The 24,740-nt window shown below is 46.8% G+C and overlaps 1 protein-coding gene across 4 annotated transcripts in view; it reads right to left on the bottom strand.

The window, feature by feature from the left end:
- The window catches only part of LOC115619212 (nuclear transport factor 2), a 63,216-nt gene that overhangs the window by 12,339 nt on the left and 26,137 nt on the right, over nucleotides 1-24,740 (bottom strand). For 2 of the 4 annotated variants that reach the window (XM_030511259.1, XM_030511263.1), the window contains 3 exons: nucleotides 7,358-7,482; nucleotides 3,841-3,912; nucleotides 24-122 (listed from right to left, as the gene is read on the bottom strand). In XM_030511259.1, coding sequence (XP_030367119.1) covers nucleotides 24-122; nucleotides 3,841-3,912; nucleotides 7,358-7,456 — 270 coding nt within the window. In that variant the 5' untranslated portion in view covers nucleotides 7,457-7,482. Of the gene's footprint in view, nucleotides 1-23; nucleotides 123-3,840; nucleotides 3,913-7,357; nucleotides 7,483-19,564; nucleotides 19,571-24,740 lie in introns of all 4 variants that reach the window. The other 2 variants (XM_030511262.1, XM_030511261.1) reach the window with 2 other exon arrangements.

The raw sequence follows: 24,740 nt of genomic DNA on the forward strand, positions 1-24,740 counted from the left end.
AACCTGTCATGGAAGGAGTTTACCTTAAGCTGTCCAACTACCATACTGAGTATACAGCTGTCAGGTGTAGGTTGGTGGTCTTGTGCTGTGATGCTGTGTTGTATTTTTTGGAAAGGGAGGCTCTGCAATGAAAAGAAAGCAAAATAAGGAAGCGTACAGTCATTGCATGATGGCAAAACAAAGATCAAGCAAATCCAACATTATGAAGCATTAGACTATTTTGGTAGTATTGTGTGTAGAGTTGTTGAAACTCAACACTACTCAGGCTGGGTTGATCAACAGTTGTGCTTTTCAAGCACTGCGACATGAAATAACATCACCCTATACAGTAAACAGCACCTTTTCCTGGTCTAATTGCACTGCCTGAAGAGCTTCAAATTAACTCTAAGCTGAAAGTTCATATGAAGGCACAAAGCTGCTTCTACTCTGAATGGTGTTCAAAGATTGTACGATCCAGTATTGGGGTTTACCAGACAAGTCCCAGTTTGCTTCTTTGTTCAAGTGGCTATGAATAGAAAGGAAACATGGTTGACCCAGAACCAGTTTTCAAGACTGGAAATCCACCTCTCCCCTTTTGTCTTCCTTTGATGCTCATGTAGCCAGTGCAAGTGTGTCTGGAGTTAAGTGTGCAAGGAACACACGCTGAGAAACACCAGACATAGGGGCACAATTCCTCTCTTTCAACCAAGACCACATTCATATTCCAACCATGGATGACTCCAAGTGGTGAGTATCAAATATCTAGGGGATCTCAGAGTCCTGTCACACAAACGATGTTTTGGCACTGTTCTATCAAAAGCTGTGTTAATGCTAGATGCTTTAGAAGTGGCAGTTCAGCAAGATGGAGCTCTGAGAGACCACCAAACTCAGAGTCCATGAACTGCAGAGGACAGCAGCATGTGGTCTTTTAGACCTCAGGGCGTACTTTAATGCCTTTGCTTCGTTTCCCTGGTTTGTTAACAGGCTGAAGCAGACCCAAACACGTTCTTTGACAAGTTCTGCATTCCACTCTAGTGGAAGGAGCCTGAAAGACTTCCTATTAGGCCTAAGGTACAAGAATGGGAGACCTGAGTCCCAGTGTCAAGGATGTGAAGTACAGCTTTGGTTCTACAAGCATAAGGCATTAGGAAGAATACCTAAAGCTAAATCGTTAGATAACAGAGAACATAAACTGTGGAAGGATCAGGACCTGGGGAAGCAAAGGAAGTGTAGGGAGCAGCCCTCTAATCAGAGGGACACTATTCAAGAACACTCTCTAATAAAGCCTGCAGCGTTTCCTCTTGGCTGGGAGAACAATCACAACCTACTATGAACTGCAAAGTGAGCCAACTGGTTTGTAAAATGGAATAGACATTTAGAAACAAAAAATAAAATCCAGAGCAGTCTTTTCTGAACCACCAGCAGAATATTTTCCAGGGTTACCATCTCAAACTTGAACATGCAATGTACCCACATAGGCTGGGGCATTGCACACCCTTCCTTTGAGAAAAGAGTACTATGAAGCCTGGTCCCACCTTAGCACAACAGCTTCTTGTTGAACAAGTCCTGCAAGTGTCTCTTGAAAAGGCAGAGGGATGAAGGGGAATGAATGCGGTTGTACCCAGAACCCAGCTTTCAGTGTAACAAGATGCCAATGAGAGGTGAGACTGGGGAGAGAAAACTTTCCAGCTTTGGAGTCAAGAGTGCTACAAAACAGTGACAAGGAGCCAAAGACAAGGCTGGGTAAGACAGTGCCGGTTTCAAGTACCTGACTGTCCCCTTCAGAGAAAAGGGCCCCAATGGTTGGCCAGCCAAATAAGCTACTCAGGTGATGCAGTGGGGAAAATCCCACTGGAAAGAGTAGGGTCAGCTGATAGGAGAGATCACTGATTTTTTACAATAGAGAAAGGCTACCTCAAAAGGATGGTTGCTTATGGACATCCATCTGTACCGGAGAGAAGCATTTCTAGATATGAAGAGTACAAAAAAGCAACTAACAAGTAAGAAACCAAACTACAACCAAGGGTTTTGTGTCATAGAATCATAGAATGGTTAGGGTTGGAAAGGACCTTAAGATCATCTAGTTCCAACCCCCCTGCCATGGGCAGGGACACCACACACTAGACCATGTCACACAAGACTCCATCCAACCTGGCCTTAAACACTGCCAGGAATGGAGCATTCACAACTTCCTTGGGCAACCCATTCCAGTGCCTCGCCACCCTCACAGTAAAGAACTTCTTCCTTATATCTAACCTAAACTTCCCCTGTTTCAGTTTGAACCCATCGCCCCTTGTCCTATCACTACAGTCCCTAAGGAAGAGTCCCTCCCCAGCATCCTTGTAGGCCCCCTTCAGATGCTGGAAGGCTGCTATGAGGTCTCCACGCAGCCTTCTCTTCTCCAGGCTGAACAGCCCCAACTTTCTCAGCCTGTCCTCATATGGGAGGTGCTCCAGCCCCCTGATCATCCTCGTGGCCCTCCTCTGGACTTGCTCCAACAGCTCCATGTCCTTCTTATGTTGAGGACACCAGAACTGTACGCAGTGCTCCAAGTGGGGTCTCACAAGAGCAGGATAGAGTGCCCTCTGACACTAAAACTTGTCTGGGCTTTCACTACCAAAGCCACTGAATCCTCCTTGAAGTCAGTAAGAGAAATTCTGCAAGAATAAAGTTGAGTAACTGAAACTCACTCCTGGCAACAAAGCTACGTGTCCCAGCCTCCTCCTTGGTCCAGGAGGTTCATAGAGCTACAGGATAATTACCTCAAATGCTCAATGGAAATCAAGCTGCTCCTGATTAGGACAGGCACTCTATTTGAAACAACTCTGAAGTCCAGCACCAATTAAGACAGAAGGAACAAGTGTTAATTCCCACTCTGTAGCAAGGTACAGGTGCACCAGCTATGGCCTTCTCAAAGGCAATGCAGGCACCTAAAATGCAGACCCAAAGGCAAACCTCAGCCTTCACAGTTCAAGATGTCCTGGATGAAAGCAGTGATTACAAAACACAGGAGCAGTAGCTGTGCAACAAGACAAGCATCCGAGTTAAAGATTTTTCTTCTCAATGTACAATAAAAATGGTGTATCAGCCTGATATACCATGCTCTGAGCAGAATGTCTGAGGACCTAAAGCATGCCCTCCACATCTTGCAAGAGAACAACTTTCTAGTCTCATGACGACTTATAAGTACACCCAGTTTTATAACAGAAGCATGGATTAACTCAAAAAGATAAAACTTCTCCAAGTTTAACTAAATGAACATGGAGTTTCGGTCTCTATGCAGTAAGAAATGGTCTCCTGTCACTTGTTGAAGAGGAAATACTGGTTTCAAAGTCCTGAACCATAACTGCTCATATCTGAACAGCTGAGAAATGCTGCATTGAGGAGAAGCTAGGTTCTCCACTGTAGTACTTATTTGCAGTTTATGTATCAGAAAGCAAATGGTTCCTTGCAATAACATGTTTAGCCTGTCACAGGCAGATTCGAATAACAGGTTTGCTATTGCTACTTCCTTGGCATGCTTTAAAAGAGCAAAAAACCACCTTTCATTCCTCTAGATCATGGGGTCAGCTTATGAACTATACTTTTTTTTTTTAAATAAAGTCAAATGCAATTACAGTCACAAAATAATCTTGCAAACTAAGGGAGTCAGTTAACATTCCACCAGTAGAGCCCCCAATGGAACACTCCAGTACATAGAATTAATCACAAATAACATTTTTTGAAGACCAGAAGTTGGAAGTACAAGTCCCATATTTGAGATTTTTAAACTGCTGAAGTCTAACTCAAATTTTCAGAAACCATTCACTTAGAGTCTTCAGAACTGTTTCACAAAGCATTCAGGAAGGATTACAGACTTACAGAGAGTTTTTCAACAATAGCTGCTTTGCCCTGGAATTGCTGTCCTTCCCACGTAAGGCATGATGCATCAATCTGGGGGGGAAAGAAAAAAAAAAAAGTCATCGGCCTGCTTAGGTAACCCTTAAACAACCCTGAACAACCCTGGTGAGAGACTTTGTTTACTTGGCATATATCCTTAGAATCCAGCTATTTGAAAACTACCTCCAAGAGAGATGGAAAGAAGCCACAAAGAAACAACTGAAAAAGTTTGGAATAATCAACTAGAAATTAAGTAGACTAAATTTCATTATCATGATTCTACCAGCAAAGAAAGTTCCTGTCTTTGGATCAAAGCTAGCTCTCAGAAACAAATTTAAAGGATACAAAAAAAACCAAAAAAAACCAAAAAAAAAAAAAAAAAAAATTCCTATGAACACAAAGTCAAGCATGTAGAAAGACAAAAATACATTAAGAAATCTGACAAAATGAGTTACACTACCAATTTTTTTTCCTCTCAGGTACTGATTTGCATATCCTACTCACACCCAGAAACACAGAATGTGCCTCTAAAGGTTTTCTAACAGACTGCCCTGCGTGGCATGAAGTGACTGAGGTGGTTCAGCCTACAGGCACTTCCAGGATATGAGGGAGGGTGTTCTGAGCACGCTGTTGTCAGGTGCAACAGCAACAGACAAGAAGCTTTCTGCTCAGCTTAGGATCGTCTGTTTAAATCAGTCACAATATCCAATTGCTGACATAGCTCTGCCTTCTCAAACCCAGTCTTAAACCTTGGCAAACAGACATTTAAATTGGTTTTTCACTGAGCTCAAAGTTCGCCTGCTGCCATCTCCAAACAGCACCCTCACCCTATACCTGACAGCCCAAGTTCTTGTGCACCCTACCACAGATGGGAGTTCCTTCCACCTTTTTGAGTTTAAATACCTCCAGGAAAACAATTCCCAACTCTTTCCCATCCAGTCTTCAACTCTCACTGAAGCTCTGAATGCCTCTTCAGAAAATGGCAGATTCCTAAGAACTCCGCTTGTATGCTCTCTGGTAGACTTTCCAGGGCCTGTTTTTGACCCACACCACATCAAAAAGCCACTTCTTTCAGCCACACTGTGCTGAACCTGCACAACATCACAACTACTCTGAAAAAGCTTCTGGTCCTCCACATATCATCAGGAGGAATTATACAGTGCAGCAAGAGCCAAAAGAACAAAGAAGGGGACCAGGGGCAACAGCACGAAGCATTTCAGGGTCACAGATGCAACCAAAAGCAGTATGAAGAGCCCCTGAATACAGCCTCAAACTCTTGAGTTTGGACGTGTTCCTTTTATGAGAAGATAGATTGTGTAACCCGAGGTCACATAGCAAACCACCTAGCTGACGCCACTTGCATCTTACATGACATCAACCCCTGACGCTGATAACTCAAGAAGCCAGGCCAGGGAATGAGGCCATCCTCTCAAGCATTCAAATTACTGCCTTCAAGTATGGAAAGCCACAAAAGCAGAGGGGACCCAGAACCTGCCTTACTGAATCAACTTTAGCAATCAGCTGGTGAGCATGCAGTGGTGCAGGACCCTCCTGATGTTTCAAAGAGCAGCAGAGGACAAAGATTAAGTTGGTGAGGAAATCTGCTCTTCCTGAAACACATTCAGCTTCACACTATACCTAATTAGTGTCCACCTGACTCTCTGCTACAGGTTACCTCCACAGCCACTTGCTGTATTGAGAATCTGGGAGCAACTGCTTCAAAAATAAAAAGCAACTCCTCCTCTATCCCAAAGCCCTACAGATGAAAAAATGGCATAAAAATAACAAAATATTTCATTATAGGTAGCCACACACCCAAAACAGAGGAAAGAAGTAGCTGCAGCATTTTTCTGCCAAACAACTGCAGGTGGGTAACTGTAAAACAAGTCTTTGACTTGGTACTCCAACTCATAACTCAAGTAATTCACAGCAAAAGCGACTGGCCCACATCCCTACCTGGAATAGGTGACAAAAGCTCAATTGACTTGGATTACACCACTAAAGCAGAAAACTGAACCTTCAGGTGAAGTAGATAAAGGAATGCAAAAGACATCCAAGAGCTCTCTGCTGCATTCCCACATGCTATAAAATTTGTTTGCTCCCACAGGGTCTATGAAGGCAAAAAGCTCATCTGTAAAAGCACATTTCTGCAGAACCTCCTATAATTTAGACAAGTTGTGACCCTGGTGCATTTTAGCCACACAAAACAGGCTCCCATCCTCTGTAGTTTAACTCCTCCACAAAACAGTACATATTGGTGACCTGTAGCAGTTCTGTCTACGTTTGCCTAGGTCTCTCCATTGAATGATAAAAGGCGGAAAGATCCTAAGGGTATTAAAAAGCCAGGAGTTCACTGTGTAGAAGGCCAGGCCAAACTTCCAGGAATTTAAATTAGCCCATAGTTATCACCAGTCTTCTGAGGACTGAATGTGTTTTGGTAATAACATGACAGAATTTACTAAGTGTCTTCCTGTTTATAGCTGTGGACTGAACACAGGCTACTTGTTTTTCTTGCTTTATAGGCTCTCTGTACACAACTTCTTAGCCAAAATAAGGCAACAATCTAAGAGAGAGCAAATACACAACAATCCAAAGGACAAACGCTGTCAGTGCTGGTGGATACTGCTAAGGTGTAAGGAGGGGGGTCAGATGCAGAACTGTTCGTGCAACAGTTCCAATCCTCAAGAGCTTGGTGAAGCTTCAGACAACTCATCCAGCAGATAAAAAACAGGTCAGAAAAACAGGATATGCTGCTAAGAGACTTGTAAGACTTGAGTGCCTTGCTGAAACACCTCAGCCACCCAGCAGTATTCCTCACCACCAGTAATTAACTCCATAGGCAGAGCACTTTGCATGCTCTGAAGGAATCTTCACCCAAAACTCAAAGCTGATGTTCCTTGGGCTTGTTACAGTCTTTCATTTTGGATGCCAAATCTACTTTGCCCCAAATAAGGAGCAAAAATAAAACCCCATTTTTTTTTAAGAAATTCAAACTGAATTTAGATTTATTTAACAAATTCTAAATATTTAAACTGGATCCAAAATTTTAAATCTATTTTAATGTTCAGAGGATTTAATACAGCATGAGAGCCGAGAACCACCAGCAAGAACTGCTAAACAGAGTAGGACTTAAATCACATCAAGAGGGATCCAAGCATATCTACACCTATGTATTAATGGCAAACTAAGGGTAAAATATTTGCTTTTACAGGGAATTTCACAGGATCATCATCAGCCCCCTCCACTATAAGCCACTGTCTACAGCCAACCAAGGCTTTTATGAGTCTGACTGTCTATAAGGCAGACAAAGCTCAAAACAGAAGTGAAATGTAAAAGAAATGCAATAAATAAAAGTTGAGTAAGTGTGACTGCACTGACTAATACTCTGGAGTCAGGATAAAACCCACTATCCCACCCTGTGTATTCCTACCCATCAAAAATAGGGAAACCTAGACAGGTAATGGGACAGAGCCCCAGCCCCCTTTGTGTAGATACTTACATATATTGCTCCTAACTGAGTCCTGTCTGCATCAAAAAGCTGGTAGTAATGTTGTACGAAGCTGGACCCAATCTGCTCCCAGATAGGCTTGTCTCCCATTCTGAATCCTCACCTAAAGCCCGTGACTGTAAAAAAAAAAACAAAAACAAACAAACAAAAAACCCAAAACAAAACCACAAACCACACACAAACGAACAAAAACACAAACAAACCATTATCAGAAAGGTCACAGAAATAATCAAAACACTTTGCTTGAGTGTTTGGCATCAATAAACACAGGTCCCCTCACATGGCCAGAATTTTTCTTTGGAAAAACTGGGACAAAATTCACCTCTGTACTCTAGACTTTTCTAAATAAAAACCTTGGATACCAATAGGTTAAATTCCTTATTATTTGGATATTTCTAGAGCTACTTCAGTATGAAGTTATAGGCTTAAATCATAGGTTTAAACTAACAATAGCGTGTGTGTCTTTAAACTAACATAGTGTCCTGGGTTCAGCTATAGCAGTCATTTTTCTCCTTCTTAGTAGTGGTGCAGTGCTGCGTTTTTGACTTTCAGCCTGGGAACAACGCTGATAACACACCGATGTTTTTAGTTCTTGCTAAGTAATGTTTACTCTGACCAAGGACTTTCTCAGTCTCATGCTCTGCCACGGAGGAGTGGAAGCCGGGAGGAAGCAGAGACAGGACACCTGACCCAAACTAGCCAAAGGGGTATTCCATACCATGGCACGTCATGCCCACTATAGAAACTGGGGGGAGTTACCCGGAAGGCCCAGATCGCTCCTTGGGTTGGGTTGGGCTGGGTATCAGTCGGCAGGTGGTGAGCAATTGTATCCTCTCCCCTTGTTATTTTCCTTATCATTATTGTTATTGGTGGTAGCAGTAGTGGTTTTGTATTATACCTTAGTTACTGGACTGCTCTTATCTCAACCCATGGGACTTACATTCTTCCGATTCTCCTCCCCGTCCCTCCGGGAGCAGGGGGAGGAAGAAGGGGGGGGAGTGAGTGAGCGAGCGGCTGCATGTTTCTGAGTTACCGGCTGGGCTCAAACCACGACAGTTCTTTGTGGTGCCCAACGAGGGGCTCAAAGGGTTGAGATAATGACAGATCTGAGCAGAGTGTGTCTAATCATATTTGTGATAAGCATTCACTGTTACTACTCGTCACAATGGTGATTTATTGGATCTCAAAGTTGTTGCGCTTGATCTCAGAGTTTCAGCATGTCCTACCTTACTTATAGCCAGTATTTGCTGTTTTAGTGTTTATCGGCTGGGGGGCCTGGGCTAAAGTTATTGTTTCACTGTACTTAATGTAATGACTTGTAATACAATAGACTCATTGATCATGAAACTGGTCTGGCTTGCGCTTCCGGTGTGGCCATCGCCTCTATACTTTGGGAGGTATATAATGGAATTGTATAGCAATTACGTATCTTTTTTTTCTCCTCGGGGGGGGGGGTCAACCTATGAAGGAGGCATTCCCTTACACCCTCCCGCTCCCCCACCAGCCTATTTACAACAGCATTTGAGAGTTCTGAAGGTTTTGGATGGCCTTTGAATACCCTTGAGAACTGCCTGCTGATTGTGCTGGGGATCAGCATGTTGGCACACATACGGAGTGTGTTTTACCCACGGCCATCCTGCCCTGGGAACACCCTATTTCGTCTGATCTTGAAAGTTAAGCAGTATTGGGTTCAAATCTGGTCTAGGGTTAGACGACGATATAGGAGGACCACTAAGAGATTTTCCATGAGGCTGGACAGTCATGAGTGGCAGGGTGTGTGGGATAGTATGGGCAAGTATCTAGTCCAGTGGGCCCCTCCAGTGCTTTGGAACTTCACCACTGAACAAGTGCAACATCCGGAAAAACTAGTAAAACACTTAAACGAGGTGTGCTGTCCTTCTGGTTATACCAGAGAGGGACAACTCGCTGCAACGTGCTGGGGCTTGGCCTACGCCTACAGAGCCCTGCTCAACACTATCCAGCACCTTCAAAGGGAAAAAAATGTCTCTGGATCTGATGGCAAAGCAACAGACAACGCAGCTACTCCAACTCCAAGCACAGCAGCTACACCAACCCCAGTGACAAGCACAGCAGCTACTCAAACCCCGACAGCAACAGACAATGTGGCTCCTCCAAGTACAGCAGCTACACCAACCCCAGTGACAAGCACAGCAGCTACTCAAACCCCGACAGCAACAGACAACACAGCTGTTGGTGTTACTCAACCCCCAAGCACAACAGCTGCACCAACCCCAGCAACAGACACTGCAGCCACTCCAACCACAGTGACAAACACTGCAGCTAAACCAAATGGCCAATTCATGACAATATCTGTTGCACCTGTAAGCAAAAGCAAACAAGAGGCACAAAGAGCAACCCCTGCAGTGAAGAAAGATGAAGACCCAATGCAATTACTACACGGAACAGGATCTGAACAACAGTTACTACTACATGGATCAGAGGAAGAGGAAGAAGAGGTGACTTCTCGACCCTGGACCTCAACCAAGCTGCAGAATATGCAAAGAGATTTCACCTGACTTCCAGGGGAGCACATCGTCACCTGGTTGCTCCGATGCTGGGACAGTGGGGCCGACGGTCACGAACTAGAAGGTAGGGAAGCCAAGCAGCTCAGATCACTCACTAGGGAAGGAGGAATTGACAAAGCAATTGCAAAAGAGAAACGAGCCCTCAGCCTTTGGAGGCGGCTCTTGGCAGCTGTGAAGGAAAGGTTTCCCTACAAAGACGATATTATCAGTCGCTCAGCCAACTGGACCACGACAGAGAAAGGAATCAGCCATTCTAGAGATGATCCATTGTAAGCCGGGTACCGGGAATGCACCCATAGATCCAGATGAAGTCGAATGTACATGACCCATGTGGCGGAAACTTACACGGAGTGCACCATCATCATATGCTCACTCATTGACATCAATGACCTGGAATGACCTAGCATCACCAACAGTGCATGACCTGATTCGTCAACTCTGAGAGTTCAAAGACAATCTCACCCCTTCCATCATTTCAGCTGCGGAAAAACTCCTGTTACAGGACTTCAAACAATTGAGAGACGATTTAGCCAATCTATCCAGCTCCCCACGTGTACCAACCCATGTCTCAGCTATTAACAGAAGGCGCCCTACTGCTCGAGAGAGAAAATATAGGAGGTACATGCCACAGGCCACCCTATGGTTTTACCTGCGGGATCACAGAGAAGACATGAGAAAGTGGGATGGAAAACCTACCTCAGTTCTGGAGGAACGGGTGCGTGAACTGAAGAGGAGAACAGTGGTCAAGGATGATCCTCCCATGAAAGTTGCTGCTCCAGTCTCTGGTGACCAGTTTCCCAGATGGAGTGAAAGAGCTGATTTTACTCCAGCTCCTGTGATACGGGATACTAATCCCTTTCTACAAGACATAGGTGGACAATCTTATGATCACTATTAGAGGGGCCCTGCCTCCAGCCAGATGGAGGATAGGGACAATCGGGTTTACCGGACTCTGTGGATCAGATGGCCTGGCACATCAGTCCCACAGAAATATAAGGCTCTAGAAGATACCAGTGCACAGTGCACCCTGATGGCATCAAGGTATCAAGGGGTGGAACCCATTTGTATTTCTGGAGTGACAGGAGGATCCCAAGAGTTGACTGTACTGGAGGCTGAAATCAGCCTGACTGGGAGGAAGTGGCAAAAGCACCCCATTGTGACTGGTCCAGGGGCTCCATGCATCCTTGGCATAAACTGTCTCAGGAGAGGGTACTTCAAAGACCCAAAAGGGTATCAATGGGCTTTTGGTATTGCTGCCTTGGAAACAGAGGAAATTAAGCACCTGTCTACCTTGCCTGGTCTCTCAGAGGATCCTTCTGTTGTGGGGTTGCTGAAGGTCGAAGAACAACAAGTGCCAATTGCGATCACAACAGTGCACCGGCGGCAATATCACACCAACCGAGACTCCTTGATTCCCATCCATAAGCTGATCCGTAGACTGGAGAGCCAAGGAGTGATCAGCAGGACCCGCTCACCCTTTAATAGCCCCATATGGCCAGTGCAAAAGTCTAATGGAGAGTGGAGACTAACAATAGACTATCGTGGCCTGAATGAAGCCACACCACCATTGAGTGCTGCTGTACTGGACATGCTAGAACTTCAATATGAACTGGAGTCAAAGGCAGCCAAGTGGGATGCCACAAGTGATATTGCCAATGCATTTTTCTCAATCCCTTTGGCAGCAGAGTGCAGGCCAAACTTTGCTTTCACTTGGAGGGGCGTCCAGTACACTTGGAACTGAGTGCCCCAGGGGTGGAAACACAGCCCTACCATCTGCCATGGATTGATCCAGACTGCACTGGAACAGGGGCAAGCTCCAGAACACCTGCAGTACATTGATGACATCATCGTGTGGGGTGATACAGTGGAGGAAGTTTTTGAGAAAGGGAGGAAGATAATCCAAATCCTGCTGAAGGATGGTTTTGCAATAAAACGGAGTAGAATCATAGAATCATAGAATCACAAGGGTTGGAAAGGACCTTAAGATCATCTAGTTCCAACCCCCCTGCCATGGGCAGGGACACCTTACCCTAAACCACGTGGTCCAAGGCTCTGTCCAACCTGGCCTTGAACACCACCAGGGATGGAGCATCCACAACCTCCCTGGGCAACCCATTCCAGTGCTTCACCACCCTCACTGTAAAGAACTTCTTCCTTATATCTAATCTAAACTTCCTCTGTTTAAGTTTGAACCCATTACCCCTTGTCCTACCACTACAGTCCCTATGGAAGAGTCCCTCCCCAGCATCCTTATAGACCCCCTTCAGATACTGGAAGGCTGCTATGAGGTCTCCACGCAGCCTTCTCTTCTCCAGGCTGAACAGCCCCAACTCTCTCAGCCTGTCTTCATATGGGAGGTGCTCCAGCCCTCTTATCATCCTCGTGGCCCTCCTCTGGACTCGCTCCAACAGCTCCATGTCCTTTTTATGTTGAGGACACCAGAACTGTACACAGCACTCCAAGTGAGGTCTCACAAGAGCAGAGTAGAGGGGCAGGATCACCTCCTTTGACCTGCTGGTCACGCTTCTTTTGATGCAGCCCAGGATACGGTTGGCTTTCTGGGCTGCAAGTGCACACTGCCGGCTCATGTTAAGCTTCTCGTCAGCCAACACCCCCAAGTCCTTCTCTGCAGGGCTGCTCTGAATCTCTTCTCCACCCAACCTGTAGCTGTGCCTGGGATTGCCCCGACCCAGGTGTAGGACCTTACACTGGGCTTGGTTAAACTTCATAAGGTTGGCATTGGCCCACCTCTCAAGCGTGTCAAGGTCCCTCTGGATGGCATCCCTTCCCTCCAGCGTATCAACCGAACCACACAGCTTGGTGTCGTCGGCAAACTTGCTGAGGGCGCACTCCATCCCACTGTCCATGTCGCCAACAAAGATGTTGAATAGGACCGGTCCCAACACCGATCCCTGAGGGACACCACTCGTTACTGGTTTCCAACTGGACATCGAGCCATTTACCACAACTCTTTGCGTGTGGCCATCAAGCCAGTTTTTTATCCACCGAGTGGTCCATCTATCAAATTGATGTCTCTCCAATTTAGAGACAAGGATGTCACGCGGGACAGTGTCGAACGCTTTGCACAAGTCCAGGTAGATGACGTCAACTGCTCTGCCCCTGTCCATCAGTTCCGTGGCTCCATCATAGAAGGCCACCAAATTGGTCAGGCAGGATTTCCCCTTAGTGAAGCCATGTTGGCTGTCACCAACCACCTTGTTGTTTTTCATGTGCCTTAGCATGCTTTCCAGGAGAAACTGTTCCAAGATTTTGCCAGGCACAGAGGTGAGACTGACTGGTCTGTAGTTCCCTGGGTCTTCCACCTTCCCCTTCTTGAAAATGGGGGTTATATTTCCCTTCTTCCAGTCATCGGGAACTTCACCTGACTGCCAGGATTTTTCGAATATGATGGACAGTGGTTTAGCAACTTCATTCGCCAGCTCCTTCAGGACCCGTGGATGGATTTCATCAGGTCCCATGGACTTGTGCACATTCAGGTTCTTAAGATGGTCTCGAACCTGATCCTCTCCTACAGTGGGCCTAAGGTCTTCATTTTCACAGTCCCTGCATTTGCTTTCCAAGACTTTCGTGGTGTGGTCAGAGCATTTGCTGGTGAAGACTGAGGCAAAGAAGTCATTAAGAACCTCAGCCTTCTCCAAATCCAGGGTAGCCAGTTCTCTGATAGCTTCTGGAGAGGGCCCACATTGTCCCTAGCCTGTCTTTTATTTGCTACGTATCTATAGAATCCTTTCCTGTTATCTTTTACATCCCTTGCCAAACTTAATTCTAGCTGGGCCTTAGCTTTCCTGACCTGGTCCCTAGCTTCTCGGGCAATGCTCCTATATTCTTCCCAGGCCACCTGTCCTCGCTTCCACCTTCTATAAGCTTCTTTTTTCCCCTCTAAGTTTCCTCAGCAGCTCCTTGTCCATCCATGGAGGTATCCTGGCCCTCCTGCTGCACTTTCTTCTAGTCGGGATGCAACACTCTTGAGCACGTAGCAGGTGATCCTTGAATATCGACCAGCAGTCTTGGGCCCCCCTGCCCTCTAGGACTGTATCCCATGAAACCTTACTAAGGAGGTTCCTGAAGAGGCCAAAGTCTGCTTTCTTGAAGTCCAGGGCAGTGAGCTTGCTGCATGCTCTTCTCACTGTCCTGAGGATCTCAAACTCAACCATCTCGTGATCACTAGAGCCAAGGCTGCCCTGGAGCGTCACATTTCCAACCAGTCCCTCCCTGTTGGTGAGCACGAGGTCAAGCATGGCACCTCTCCTCGTCGGCTCCTCTACTGCTTGAAAGAGGAAGTTGTCTTCCACACAATCGAGGAACCTCCTGGATTGCTTCTGCCGGGCAGTACCGTCCCTCCAACAGATGTCAGGATGGTTGAAATCCCCCATGAGGACAAGGGCCTGCGAGCGTGAGGCTGCTCCTCTCTGTCTGTAGAGCGCTTCATCCACAGAGTCCTCTTGATCAGGCGGCCTGTAACACATCCCCACTGTAATGTCCCCCATTGATGTTTTCCCTTTGATCCTGACCCACAAACACTCTGTTACCTCATCACCCATCCCCAGACAGAGTTCCATACTCTCTAGCCTATCACTGACATAGATAGCAATGCCCCCTCCCCGTCTGCCTGGCCTGTCTTTTCTAAACAGCCTGTAACCTTCCATTCCGACATTCCAGTCATAGGAGCCATCCCACCATGGTTCTGTGATACCAATGACATCATATTCCCATAGCCTTGCACACATCTCTAATTCCTCTTGCTTGTTCCCCATACTACGGGCGTTTGTATAGAGGCACCTTAGCCGAGCTCTATATGAAGCCGACTCAATGGCTGGGGCAGCTGGAACATCTCTACATCGCTCCAAGCACTTATTACAGGTGCTGGCAACTGACCAGGAGTGTTGGGATGGATCAATGCTCCCCTCCCCCTACACATCTAGTTTAAAGCTTTCCTGACCAGCCTGGCAAGCCTCCTACCAAAACAGCTCTTCCCCTTCTTTGTCAGACCAGCTCCACCAGCCTCCAGTAGATCTGGCCTCCCAAATGGAGCCCCATGTTCTAAATAGCCAAACCCCTGACTATGGCACCAGCATTCTAACCATTTATTAACCTGCCAGACACACCTAGCTTTTTTAAGGTCCTCCCCTTTGTCCTGGAGAATAGATGAAAAAACTGAGCTCCAGAGCCCCTAACCAACTCTCCCAGGGCTCTGTAGTCCTTCTTAATGTTCTCCAGGCTACTGCTATCTATATCTCTAGCACCCACATGGACCACTAGAAGGGGGTAATAGTCAGCAGGACTTACTAGAGCAGGCAGCCTCTCAGCAACATCCCTGATCTGAGCCCCTGGCAGGCAACACACCTCCCTTGAGACTGGATCAGGCCGGCAGATGGGTGCCTCTGTGCCTTTCAAAGTAGAGTCCCCTACTACTATGACCCTCCGCTTTTTCCTGGAGGCACCAGTAGTGATCCTCTTTACTGGTGCATCAGCAGGATACTCATTAGGTGTGGTGGGTGCTTTCACATTAGTCCCCTGCAGAACTGCGAAGCGGTTCTGGGTGGGGACATCAGATTTAGGAGGAAGTCCCTTGTCGTTAATTGTCCTCTTCCTCCTTTTTTTGTTAGTTTTTCTCGTAACTAATTCCCAGCTTCCTGGGTTGCTGCCCTCCTTCTTTCCTATGTGAGCAATGCTGGACGTTTGCAGCCCCTGCACAGTTTGGGCCTGGAGCAAGCAGCCCAGCTTCCTCTCAGCTTCCCTGGCATCTTTTAGCTCTCCAACAGCCTCCCACAGCTCAGCCACCTGCTGCAGAAGGACCTCCACCAGGGCGCACTGAGTGCAGCCCTGTCCATTGCGCACCCTCGCCTTAAGAGACCAGTCGAGGCACTTTCTACACTCCGAGGTCTGCGCCGCAGCCTCCCCTCTCATCGGCTCTGTCTGGGTGCCTACGCTGGCAACTGCCGGGGCAGAGCTCCCAGAGCGGGCCCTGCTCCTGAGGCGAGTGCTCACCATCCCGCTCGCTGCCTGCTCGCCCTGCCTGTGCAAACTGCCACGCCACACCCTGACTGACGTGCCACGCCCTGGTCGCCGTGCTCCTGGTCGCTCGTGCTCCCTGGGATGGGTTTTTACCCACTGAGGGCTGGTGCCATCACTCCTGGCGCCGCCCCCTGTGAGTCAGCTGCTCGCGTGAGCTGAGCTGCCGGCTCCTGGGCAAGTCCTGTCGAGGACTTGAGGCTCCCTCGGTCGCTCTTGCCGCTCCGAACTGAGGCTCCTGGACGCTGTGCTTCCCCCTGCTCCGGTGTTAAAGGCATCCTCTCTGGAGATACTCACCTCGGCAAAGTAAAGTCAAGGGACCTGCACAGGAGATTCAGTTTTGGGGAATACAATGGCAAGATGGACGTTGCCAAATTCCCACAGATGTAATCAATAAGATAACAGCAATATCTCCAAGAACTACCAAGAAAGAAAAACAAGCTTTCTTAGGGGTTGTGGGGTTCTGGAGAATGCACTTCCCAAATCACAGTCTGATTGTAAGCCCTCTCTACCACGTGACCCGGAAGAAGAATGATTTCAAATGGGGCCCTGAGCAACAAGCCTTTGAACAAATTAAACGAGAAATAGTTCATGCAGTAGCCCTTGGACCAGTCAGGACAGGGCCAGATGCGAAAAATGTGCTCTGCACTGCAGCTGGGGAGAATGGTCCTACCTGATGACTCTGGCAGAAAGCTCCAGGGGAGACTCGAGGTCGACCCCTTGGCTTTTGGAGTCGGGGATACAGAGGATCCGAGGCCAACTACACTCCCACTGAAAAAGACATACTGGCAGCCTATGAAGGGGTTCAAGCTGCCTCAGAAGTGATCGGAACTGAAGCGCAGCTCCTCCTGGCACCCCGGTTGCCTGTGCTGGGCTGGATGTTCAAAGGCAGGGTCTCCTCTACACATCATGCAACTGATGCTACATGGAGTAAGTGGGCCGCACTAATTACACAACGAGCTCGAATAGGAAATCCCAGTCGTCCAGGAATTCTAGAAGTCATCATGGACTGGCCAGAGGGCAAAGATTTTTGGGATGTCACCAGAAGAGGAGGTGACGCGTGCTGAAGAGGCCCCAGCATATAATGAACTGTCAGAGAGTGAAAAGCAATATGCCTTGTTTACTGATGGGTCCTGCCATACTGTGAGAAAGCATCGGAGATGGAAGGCAGCTGTGTGGAGTCCCCTGGGACAAGTTGCAGAAACTGCTGAGGGAGAGGGTGAATTGAGACAGTTTGCAGAGGTGAAAGCCATCCAGCTGGCCTTGGACATTGCTGAACGAGAAAAGTGGCCAGTCCTTTATCTCTCTACTGACTCATGGATGGTGGCAAATGCCCTGTGGGGGTGGTTGCAGCAATGGAAGCAGAGCAACTGGCAATGCAGAAGTAAACCCATCTGGGCTGCTGCATTGTGGCAAGATATCGCTGCCCGGGTGCAGAACCTGGTGGTGAAGGTACGCCACGTAGATGCTCATGTACCCAAGAGTCGGGCCACTGAGGAACACCAGAACAACCAGCAAGTGGATAAAGCTGCTAAGATTGAAGTGGCTCAGATGGACTTAGATTGGCAACATAAGGGTGAATTATTTTTAGTCCAGTGGGCCCATGACATCTCAGGCCATCGAGGCAGAGATGCAACATATAGATGGGCTCGTGATCAAGGTGTGGACTTAACAATGGACACTATTGCCCAGGTTATTCACGAATGTGAAACGTGCTGCAATTAAGCAAGCCAAACGGTTAAAGCCTCTCTGGTATGGAGGACGATGGCTGAAGTACATGTATGGGGAGGCCTGGCACACTGACTATATCACACTCCCACTGACCCGCCAAGGCAAGCGCCATGTGCTTACCATGGTGGAAGCAATCACCGGCTGGCTGGAAACATACGCTCTGCCCCATGCCACTGTCTGGAACACTATCCTGGGCCTTGAGAAACAAATCTTGTGGTGACACGGCACCTCAGAGATAATTGAGTCAGACAATGGGACTCATTTCTGGAACAAGCTTATAGACACTTGGGCCACAGAGCATGGCATTGAGTGGGTATATCACATCCCCTACCATGCACCAGCCTCTGGGAAAATTGAACAGTACAATGGGCTCTTAAAAACTACACTGAGAGCAATGGGTGGTGGGACTTTCAAACACTGGGATACACATTTACCAAAAGCCACCTGGTTGGTCAACACGAGGGGATCTGCCAAAAGGGCTGGCCCAGCCCAATCACAACTTTTACATACTATAGAGGGGGATAAAGTTCCTGTGGTGCGCATAAAGAATTTCCTGGGGAAGACAGTCTGGGTTATTCCTGCTTCAGGTTAAGGCAAACCCACTCGTGGGGTTGCTTTTGCTCAGGGACCTGGACATACTTGGTGGGTAACGCGGGAAGATGGGGAAGTCCTATGTGTACCTCAAGGGGATTTAATTTTGGGGGAAAACAGCCAATTAACTCAATTGTATGCTGTTGCCTGCTATATAACACTTTCATAGCCCACCAGCTAGATATCTTCAGGTCACCAGCAACTGACCCTGACTTTCCTCCAATTATCACCCCAACAAAGAATGAACTTTGATGAAACCAGATGAGTTCAGCAGCGACCAGACGAGTTTGGCCGTGTCATCAGCAGGCAACAACCCAACACTACACACTGTCCCTCCTGCCCTGAAAGTCTGTTACAAGAGATGGAGCCTGACATCATGGACTGGATGAATTCAGCAACTTTATAGGGATTGGTCCATGGACTAAGAAATTATATCTTTCTCTTTGTGTGTGGGGGTATATATATATGAGACAAAAGTGATGGTATATTCAAAAATGGGGGATCTGAGGATGACGTGAATGGTATGGAATAAGGGGTGGATACTGTTCTGGGTTCAGCTATAGCAGTCATTTTTCTCCTTCTTAGTAGCTGGTGCAGTGCTGTGTTTTTTAACTTTCAGCCTGGGAACAACGCTGATAACACTGATGTTTTTAGTTCTTGCTAAGTAATGTTTATTCCAACCAAGGGCTTTCTCAGTCTCATGCTTTGGCAGGGAGAAGGGGAAGCCAGGAGGAAGTAGAGACAGGACACCTGACCCAAACTAGCCAAAGGGGTATTCCATACCATGGCACGTCATGCCCAGTATAGAAACTGGGGGGAGTTACCCAGAAGGCACAGATCACTGCTCGGGTCAGGCTGGGTAGCAGTCGGCAGGTGGTGAGCAATTGTATCCTCTCCCCTTGTTATTTCCCTTATCGTTATTATTATTAGTTGTAGTAGTAGCGGTTTTGTATTATACCTTAGGCTTAGTTACTGGACTGCTCTTATCTCAACCCGTGGGAGTCACATTCTTCCAATTCTCCTCCCCATCCCTCCAGGAGCAGGGGGAGGAAGAAGGGGGGGGAAATGAGTGAGCAGCTGCGTGGTTCCGAGTTACCAGCTGGGCTCAAACCAGGACAGCTATTTTGGCTCAGGTGTCCTGTCTCTGCTTCGTCCCAGCTTCCTGTGCCCCTCCTCACTGGCAGAGCATGAGACTGAAAAGTCCTTGATTTGGAGTAAACATTACTTAGCAACAACTAAAACATCGGTGTATTATCAGCACTGTTCTCAGTCTCAAGTTGAAAACACAGCACTGCACCAGATACTAAGGAGAAATATAACTGCTACAGCTGAACCCAGAATATGGAGAAACTCTCTAAGACTCAATTTGGAGTTTTAGAAAGCAGCATTCTTTATTGCAGCACTGGGCGCACACGCAAATTATTTTGCAAAGGTGAGTGCACCCATTATTTGCTGGCAGCATCTCTATATTTAGCATACTCATGCATATTCATAGCTTTTCCAGAAAACTATTTACATATTAATTATATTTCCAGGAACTAATTATAGTATTTGCATTCTAATTACACATGTGCTTTCTTGCTGAGTGGGGTTCTCTGGTGGTCCCCAATAGTCTTCCTCACTGTTTACTGAATGACCTCAGTGCTCGCACATGCTCGCAAGGTCCTAGTGCTGAGTTAGCAGTTGGTCTGTCCTTGCTTCTGTTCTGTTCCAGTCTTGCTCCATGTTGGGCGCCACTCTGCTATCTTGAAGGCTGGCATCCTCGGTCTTATTTACTGTCTCCTTAGTTGTTACCAATCCCATGATGTTCCCCCATCAGCCAAACATTCCTTTCTCTCTGCGTGTTAGCAGGTGTCCTGGGTTCAGCTGTAACAGTTATTTTTCTCCTCCTTAGTAGCTGGTGCAGTGCTGTGCTTTCGACTTGAGCCTGAGAACAGTACTGATAACACACAGATGTTTTTAGTTGTTGCTAAGTAATGCTTACTCCAATCAAGGACTCTTCAGTCTCATGCTCTGCCAGTAAGGAGAGGCACAGGAAGCTGGGAGGAAGCGTAGACAGGACACCTGACCCAAACTAGCCAAAGGGGTATTCCATACCACAGCATGTCATGCCCAGTATAGAAACTGGGGGGAGTTGCCCAGAAGGCTCAGATCGCTGCTTGGGTCGGGCTGGGTGTTGGTTGGCGTGTGGTGAGCAATTGTATTGGGCATCACTTGTGTTTATTGTTTTCCTTTTCCCCTTTTAGTTTTATATTCTCTCCCCTTGTTATTTCCCTTATAATTATTATTATTGGTGGTAGCAGTAGTGGTTTTGTATAATATCTTAGTTACTGGACTGCTCTTATCTCAACCAGTGGGAGTTACATTCTTCTGATTCTCCTCCCCATCCCTCTGGGAGCCGGGGGGGGGAAGAAGGGGGGGAGTGAGTGAGCAGCTGCGTGGTTCTGAGTTACTGGATGGGCTTAAACCACGACACTCCAACTGACTTTTACAGTAACCATTTGGCGCTTGAACAGGGACCCTCTGCCATCTTTCCCACAGATCTAGGTAGTCTCTAGGACCTTCACACCAGCATCAGGGGAGTTTCCCTGAAAGGAACCACAGCTCCCTGGACCGACTTGGGACCTCGGTAAGACCCTGAACTTATTTCTTTACAAAGGCATTCTTTCTGGTCCCTTTCCACATTAGTCACAGGGGACACCCTGCGCGGTGGGTAAAGGCAGTCTGGTTCTGGTTGTCCAGACTCTGGTATCTGGGTGGAGGTCAGGATCATGAGTACCACTGCCTCCAAAGGGGGAATCCTGAAAAGGTCCCTGCTGGGTTGCATTTTGCAACACTCTGCAATCTGGGTGGAGGTCAGGACCACTGCCTCCATGGGGGGGGTTTGAAGAAATCCCCATTGGGTTGCATTTTTCAACACTGGAAACAAAGTGGCAGACCCCCAGGTGGCTCGGTCACTTGGGAGACTTTGGTAAAATACTGTAATCAATGGTGGCAGTTATACAAACTAGATTTTGGGGAAAAGTGGCCTATGAATGGCACAATTAAATACTTTGTTACAATTGATGTTATTCTTGAGATGAGAAGGAAAGTGGGATGAAATAGCTTATGTGGAAATGTTTTTCACTTTGAGAAATCATCTGGAATGGCAAAAGGATTGTGGTTTTAATCTTGCACCCCAGGACCCGTTAGTATTGTCCTTGGAGAAATATAGTAAAATTCACTTAAACGCTGTTGCTCTTTGTGCAGCATAGGGCAGTTATGCACTAAACATTTGAAGAATGCGGAGGAGGATTTGGATTTGATGGTAGCCCCCCAGAGAAGGAGTATTGCTAATAATGGGGCCAAAGGTGCTGACAATGACAATCAAGCACAGGCATCAGAAAGGGGAGATGTTAGAGGGGGCTGAAGGATTTTGCCCTACAGCAGGGCAAACTAGGGGAAAACAAGGGGAAACTGTGATTGCAACTTTAAGACAAGCTGTGGGCAGTGATGATCCAGTCACAATAGATTCCCTTTACAATTATAGATTAGAATATTTGGAAACAAGTGGCTGGTAATTATGCATCATGTTGACAGGGATATCATTATTCATATGGCTTGGACCACAATAGAGCAACAAATAACAGCAGGCACATTGGCAGGTACAGTGAATCTTCACATACCTACTGCCAATCCTAACTGGGACCCTAATTGGGACCAGGACAGGCAGGCTTTGAAACAATATCAGAGGTGGATTTTATTCGGTATTAGGAATGTGGTCCCCAAGGCATTGAACTGGTCTAAGCTACATGAAATAAGGCAAGATATAAATGAATCACCCTCTGGATTCATGGAAAGATTAAAAGAGGTGATGTGTAAATATACTACTATTGATCCTGAATCAGAGGAAGGAAGGAGAGAATTAGGCCATTTAATAAAAGGTCAATCCATGGAAGGTACAAAAGCTTAAGGGGGAGGACCAATATGATTTGGGAAAAATAATGAATGTGGCCTGGGAGACCTTTCGCTCACCACCTGCTGACCGATACCCAGCCCAACCTGAGCAGCAATCTGGCCTTTCGGGTATCTCCCTGCTGTTTCTATACTTGGCATGATGTGCTGTGGTATGGAATACCCCTTTGGCTACTTTGGCTCAGGTATCCTGTCTCTGCTTCCTCCCAGCTTCCTGTGCCCCTCCTCACTGGCAGAGCATGAGACTGAAAAGTCCTTGATTGGAGTAAACATTACTTAGCAACAACTAAAACATCAGTGTGTTAGCAGCAGCAGATAGGTTCGAGTCCCCGATTGTTAATATTGTTGGTTGATATAATACAATATTGTGTATTGCGGGTTACAGTGTATCAGGTTTCAACTAGGAATCTGTTACTGTATATGTGGGGGGGCATAAGATAAGCTCCAGAGTAAAATTGGAATGTTGGGGGGGGGACAAAAAAAAAAAAACAAACACAAAAACAAAAAACAAACACACCCTAGATTTATTGGAATGTCAGGACAGGCAGAGAAAATTATTACTTTAGATGAGGGCTGAGGAGAATCGGGGAAAGATTCAAAACCCTCCCCAACAGAGCCCCTGGTTACAGTTAGGTTGGGGAATGATAAGATAAAATTTCTTGTAGAAACAGAAGCTATTTATTCTGTTATAAATACATGTAAAGGACAATTAAGCAAGCAAACAGCTTCAGGCATTGGTGCCACAGGGTGAACAGGAACCCAGCCTTTCTTTCAACCTTTAAAATTGGAAAACAGATGTTGACCCATCAATTTCTTTACATGCCTGAGTGACCCATGCTGTTATTGGATAGAGATATACTGAGTAAATTACATGCATAAATTACATTTAAAGAAAGAAAATTCAGATACATGTTCCTGATGAAAAGGCTGTGGAGGCCCAAGTTTTTATGTTACAGAAACCAGCATGAGTATGCTAAATATATAGCCACTGCCAGCAAGTATCAGGTGCGCTCACCTTTGTGAAACAATTCGCATGTGCGCCCAGCGCTGCAATAAAGAATGCTGCTTTCTGAAACTCCACATTGAGTCTCAGAGAGTTTCTTCAACTTTTACGGTAAAAAAAATTCACAACTCACATACAAAAGTGGAGAATGAAAACAAAACTGATCAATTGTTACCACCTTCTATTCACATACTTCAACAATTCTACCAGCCGAAGAAGCTGGCAACCACTTGCTATTTCAACTTGATCTCATTTACTGTAAACAACTAACATATTAATATGGACTGTTTGCAAGTGCCTTACACCAACTGATTTATCTGTTCAGCTCCTCAGTATTTCACCATCCCCAGGCCACTCTAAGGAAGAGTGTCCTCTCAACGGTACACAACAGGAGTTAATTCACTAGCTCTTTGCTTAACACACTTCCCTCTTCTATCCTGTCACTAAAGGTGAAGTACACTTGGCTTCTATGCAGAAGCACAGCAGCAAAGCTGAGCTACCATCACAGAGTATAACACTTTAATTCACATTACTCACTCAATTTCCCAGAATCTGCTCATATTAGAGCATTTATCCCCACCTCAAATACCACCCAGCAGTCAGTGCTTGAGCTGAAACCCAATCCAGTGCACAAAAGCTGCAGCTGCCAGCAACAATCTCTTCAACAGGTACACACTGATACTGCAGAACTGGGATCGCTGCTCCACAAGGGACTGTTCCACAGTGACATCTAAATCACATTTTCCAATACCTTTGCCAGGCCACACACTGACACATCCTCAAGGGTAAACTCCAGCCCTCCACACCTCTCACCACACTTCCTACAAACCTCACCCCACAAGGTACTATGGTATCCCCAATATCTTCATCCCATGCCCATCCCTTGGCCTGGCACTGCCACTGCTGCACAATGCCTTGGGGTACACAGCATCTCTGCACACACAGCAAAGCTCTCATGTCCAGCATCCTGCATTACAGGAGAGGGAATTCATGCCCTAAACCACGCAGAACTTCCCAGTTTCCCAGCACACCAGGCTTTCCTACAGACTCTCAATATCAACTGGTTTCCACAGCCCCACAATCCCAGCAGCCCTGCCCACACTGTCCATATTGCCCAGTGCTTCTGTTGCTCCTCAACCTTGCCAAATCATCCAAGGTGACACTACACCCCAAAGCCTCTCTCCCCACTTCCTCATAAATTCCTCCAGCTTGTCCTGTGCCACCAGCCATACTGGTCCAGGAGGGAGACAACTGCCCGAATTAAGCTCCCCCCTCACCTGCTTTGACACGTGGCAGATGGCACCAATACGATGGGAAGCTGCATGACCCAGAGAGCAGTAGCACCAAGGAAGAAGATGCATCAAGGTATGAAATAGCAGAAGACTAGAAGAGAATGGAGCCTTCACATGGGCCATGAGTGACCTTGAATTAGACCAGGGCCTCAGGCAGCAGGTATTCTGTCCACAGAATCTTTTCCATGGCTTGACCCAGCTTAGGAGTTCTTATCTACACTCAT

Source organism: Strigops habroptila, chromosome W (genome assembly GCF_004027225.2).
Source record: "Strigops habroptila isolate Jane chromosome W, bStrHab1.2.pri, whole genome shotgun sequence".
NCBI classification, from domain to species: domain Eukaryota; kingdom Metazoa; phylum Chordata; class Aves; order Psittaciformes; family Psittacidae; genus Strigops; species Strigops habroptila.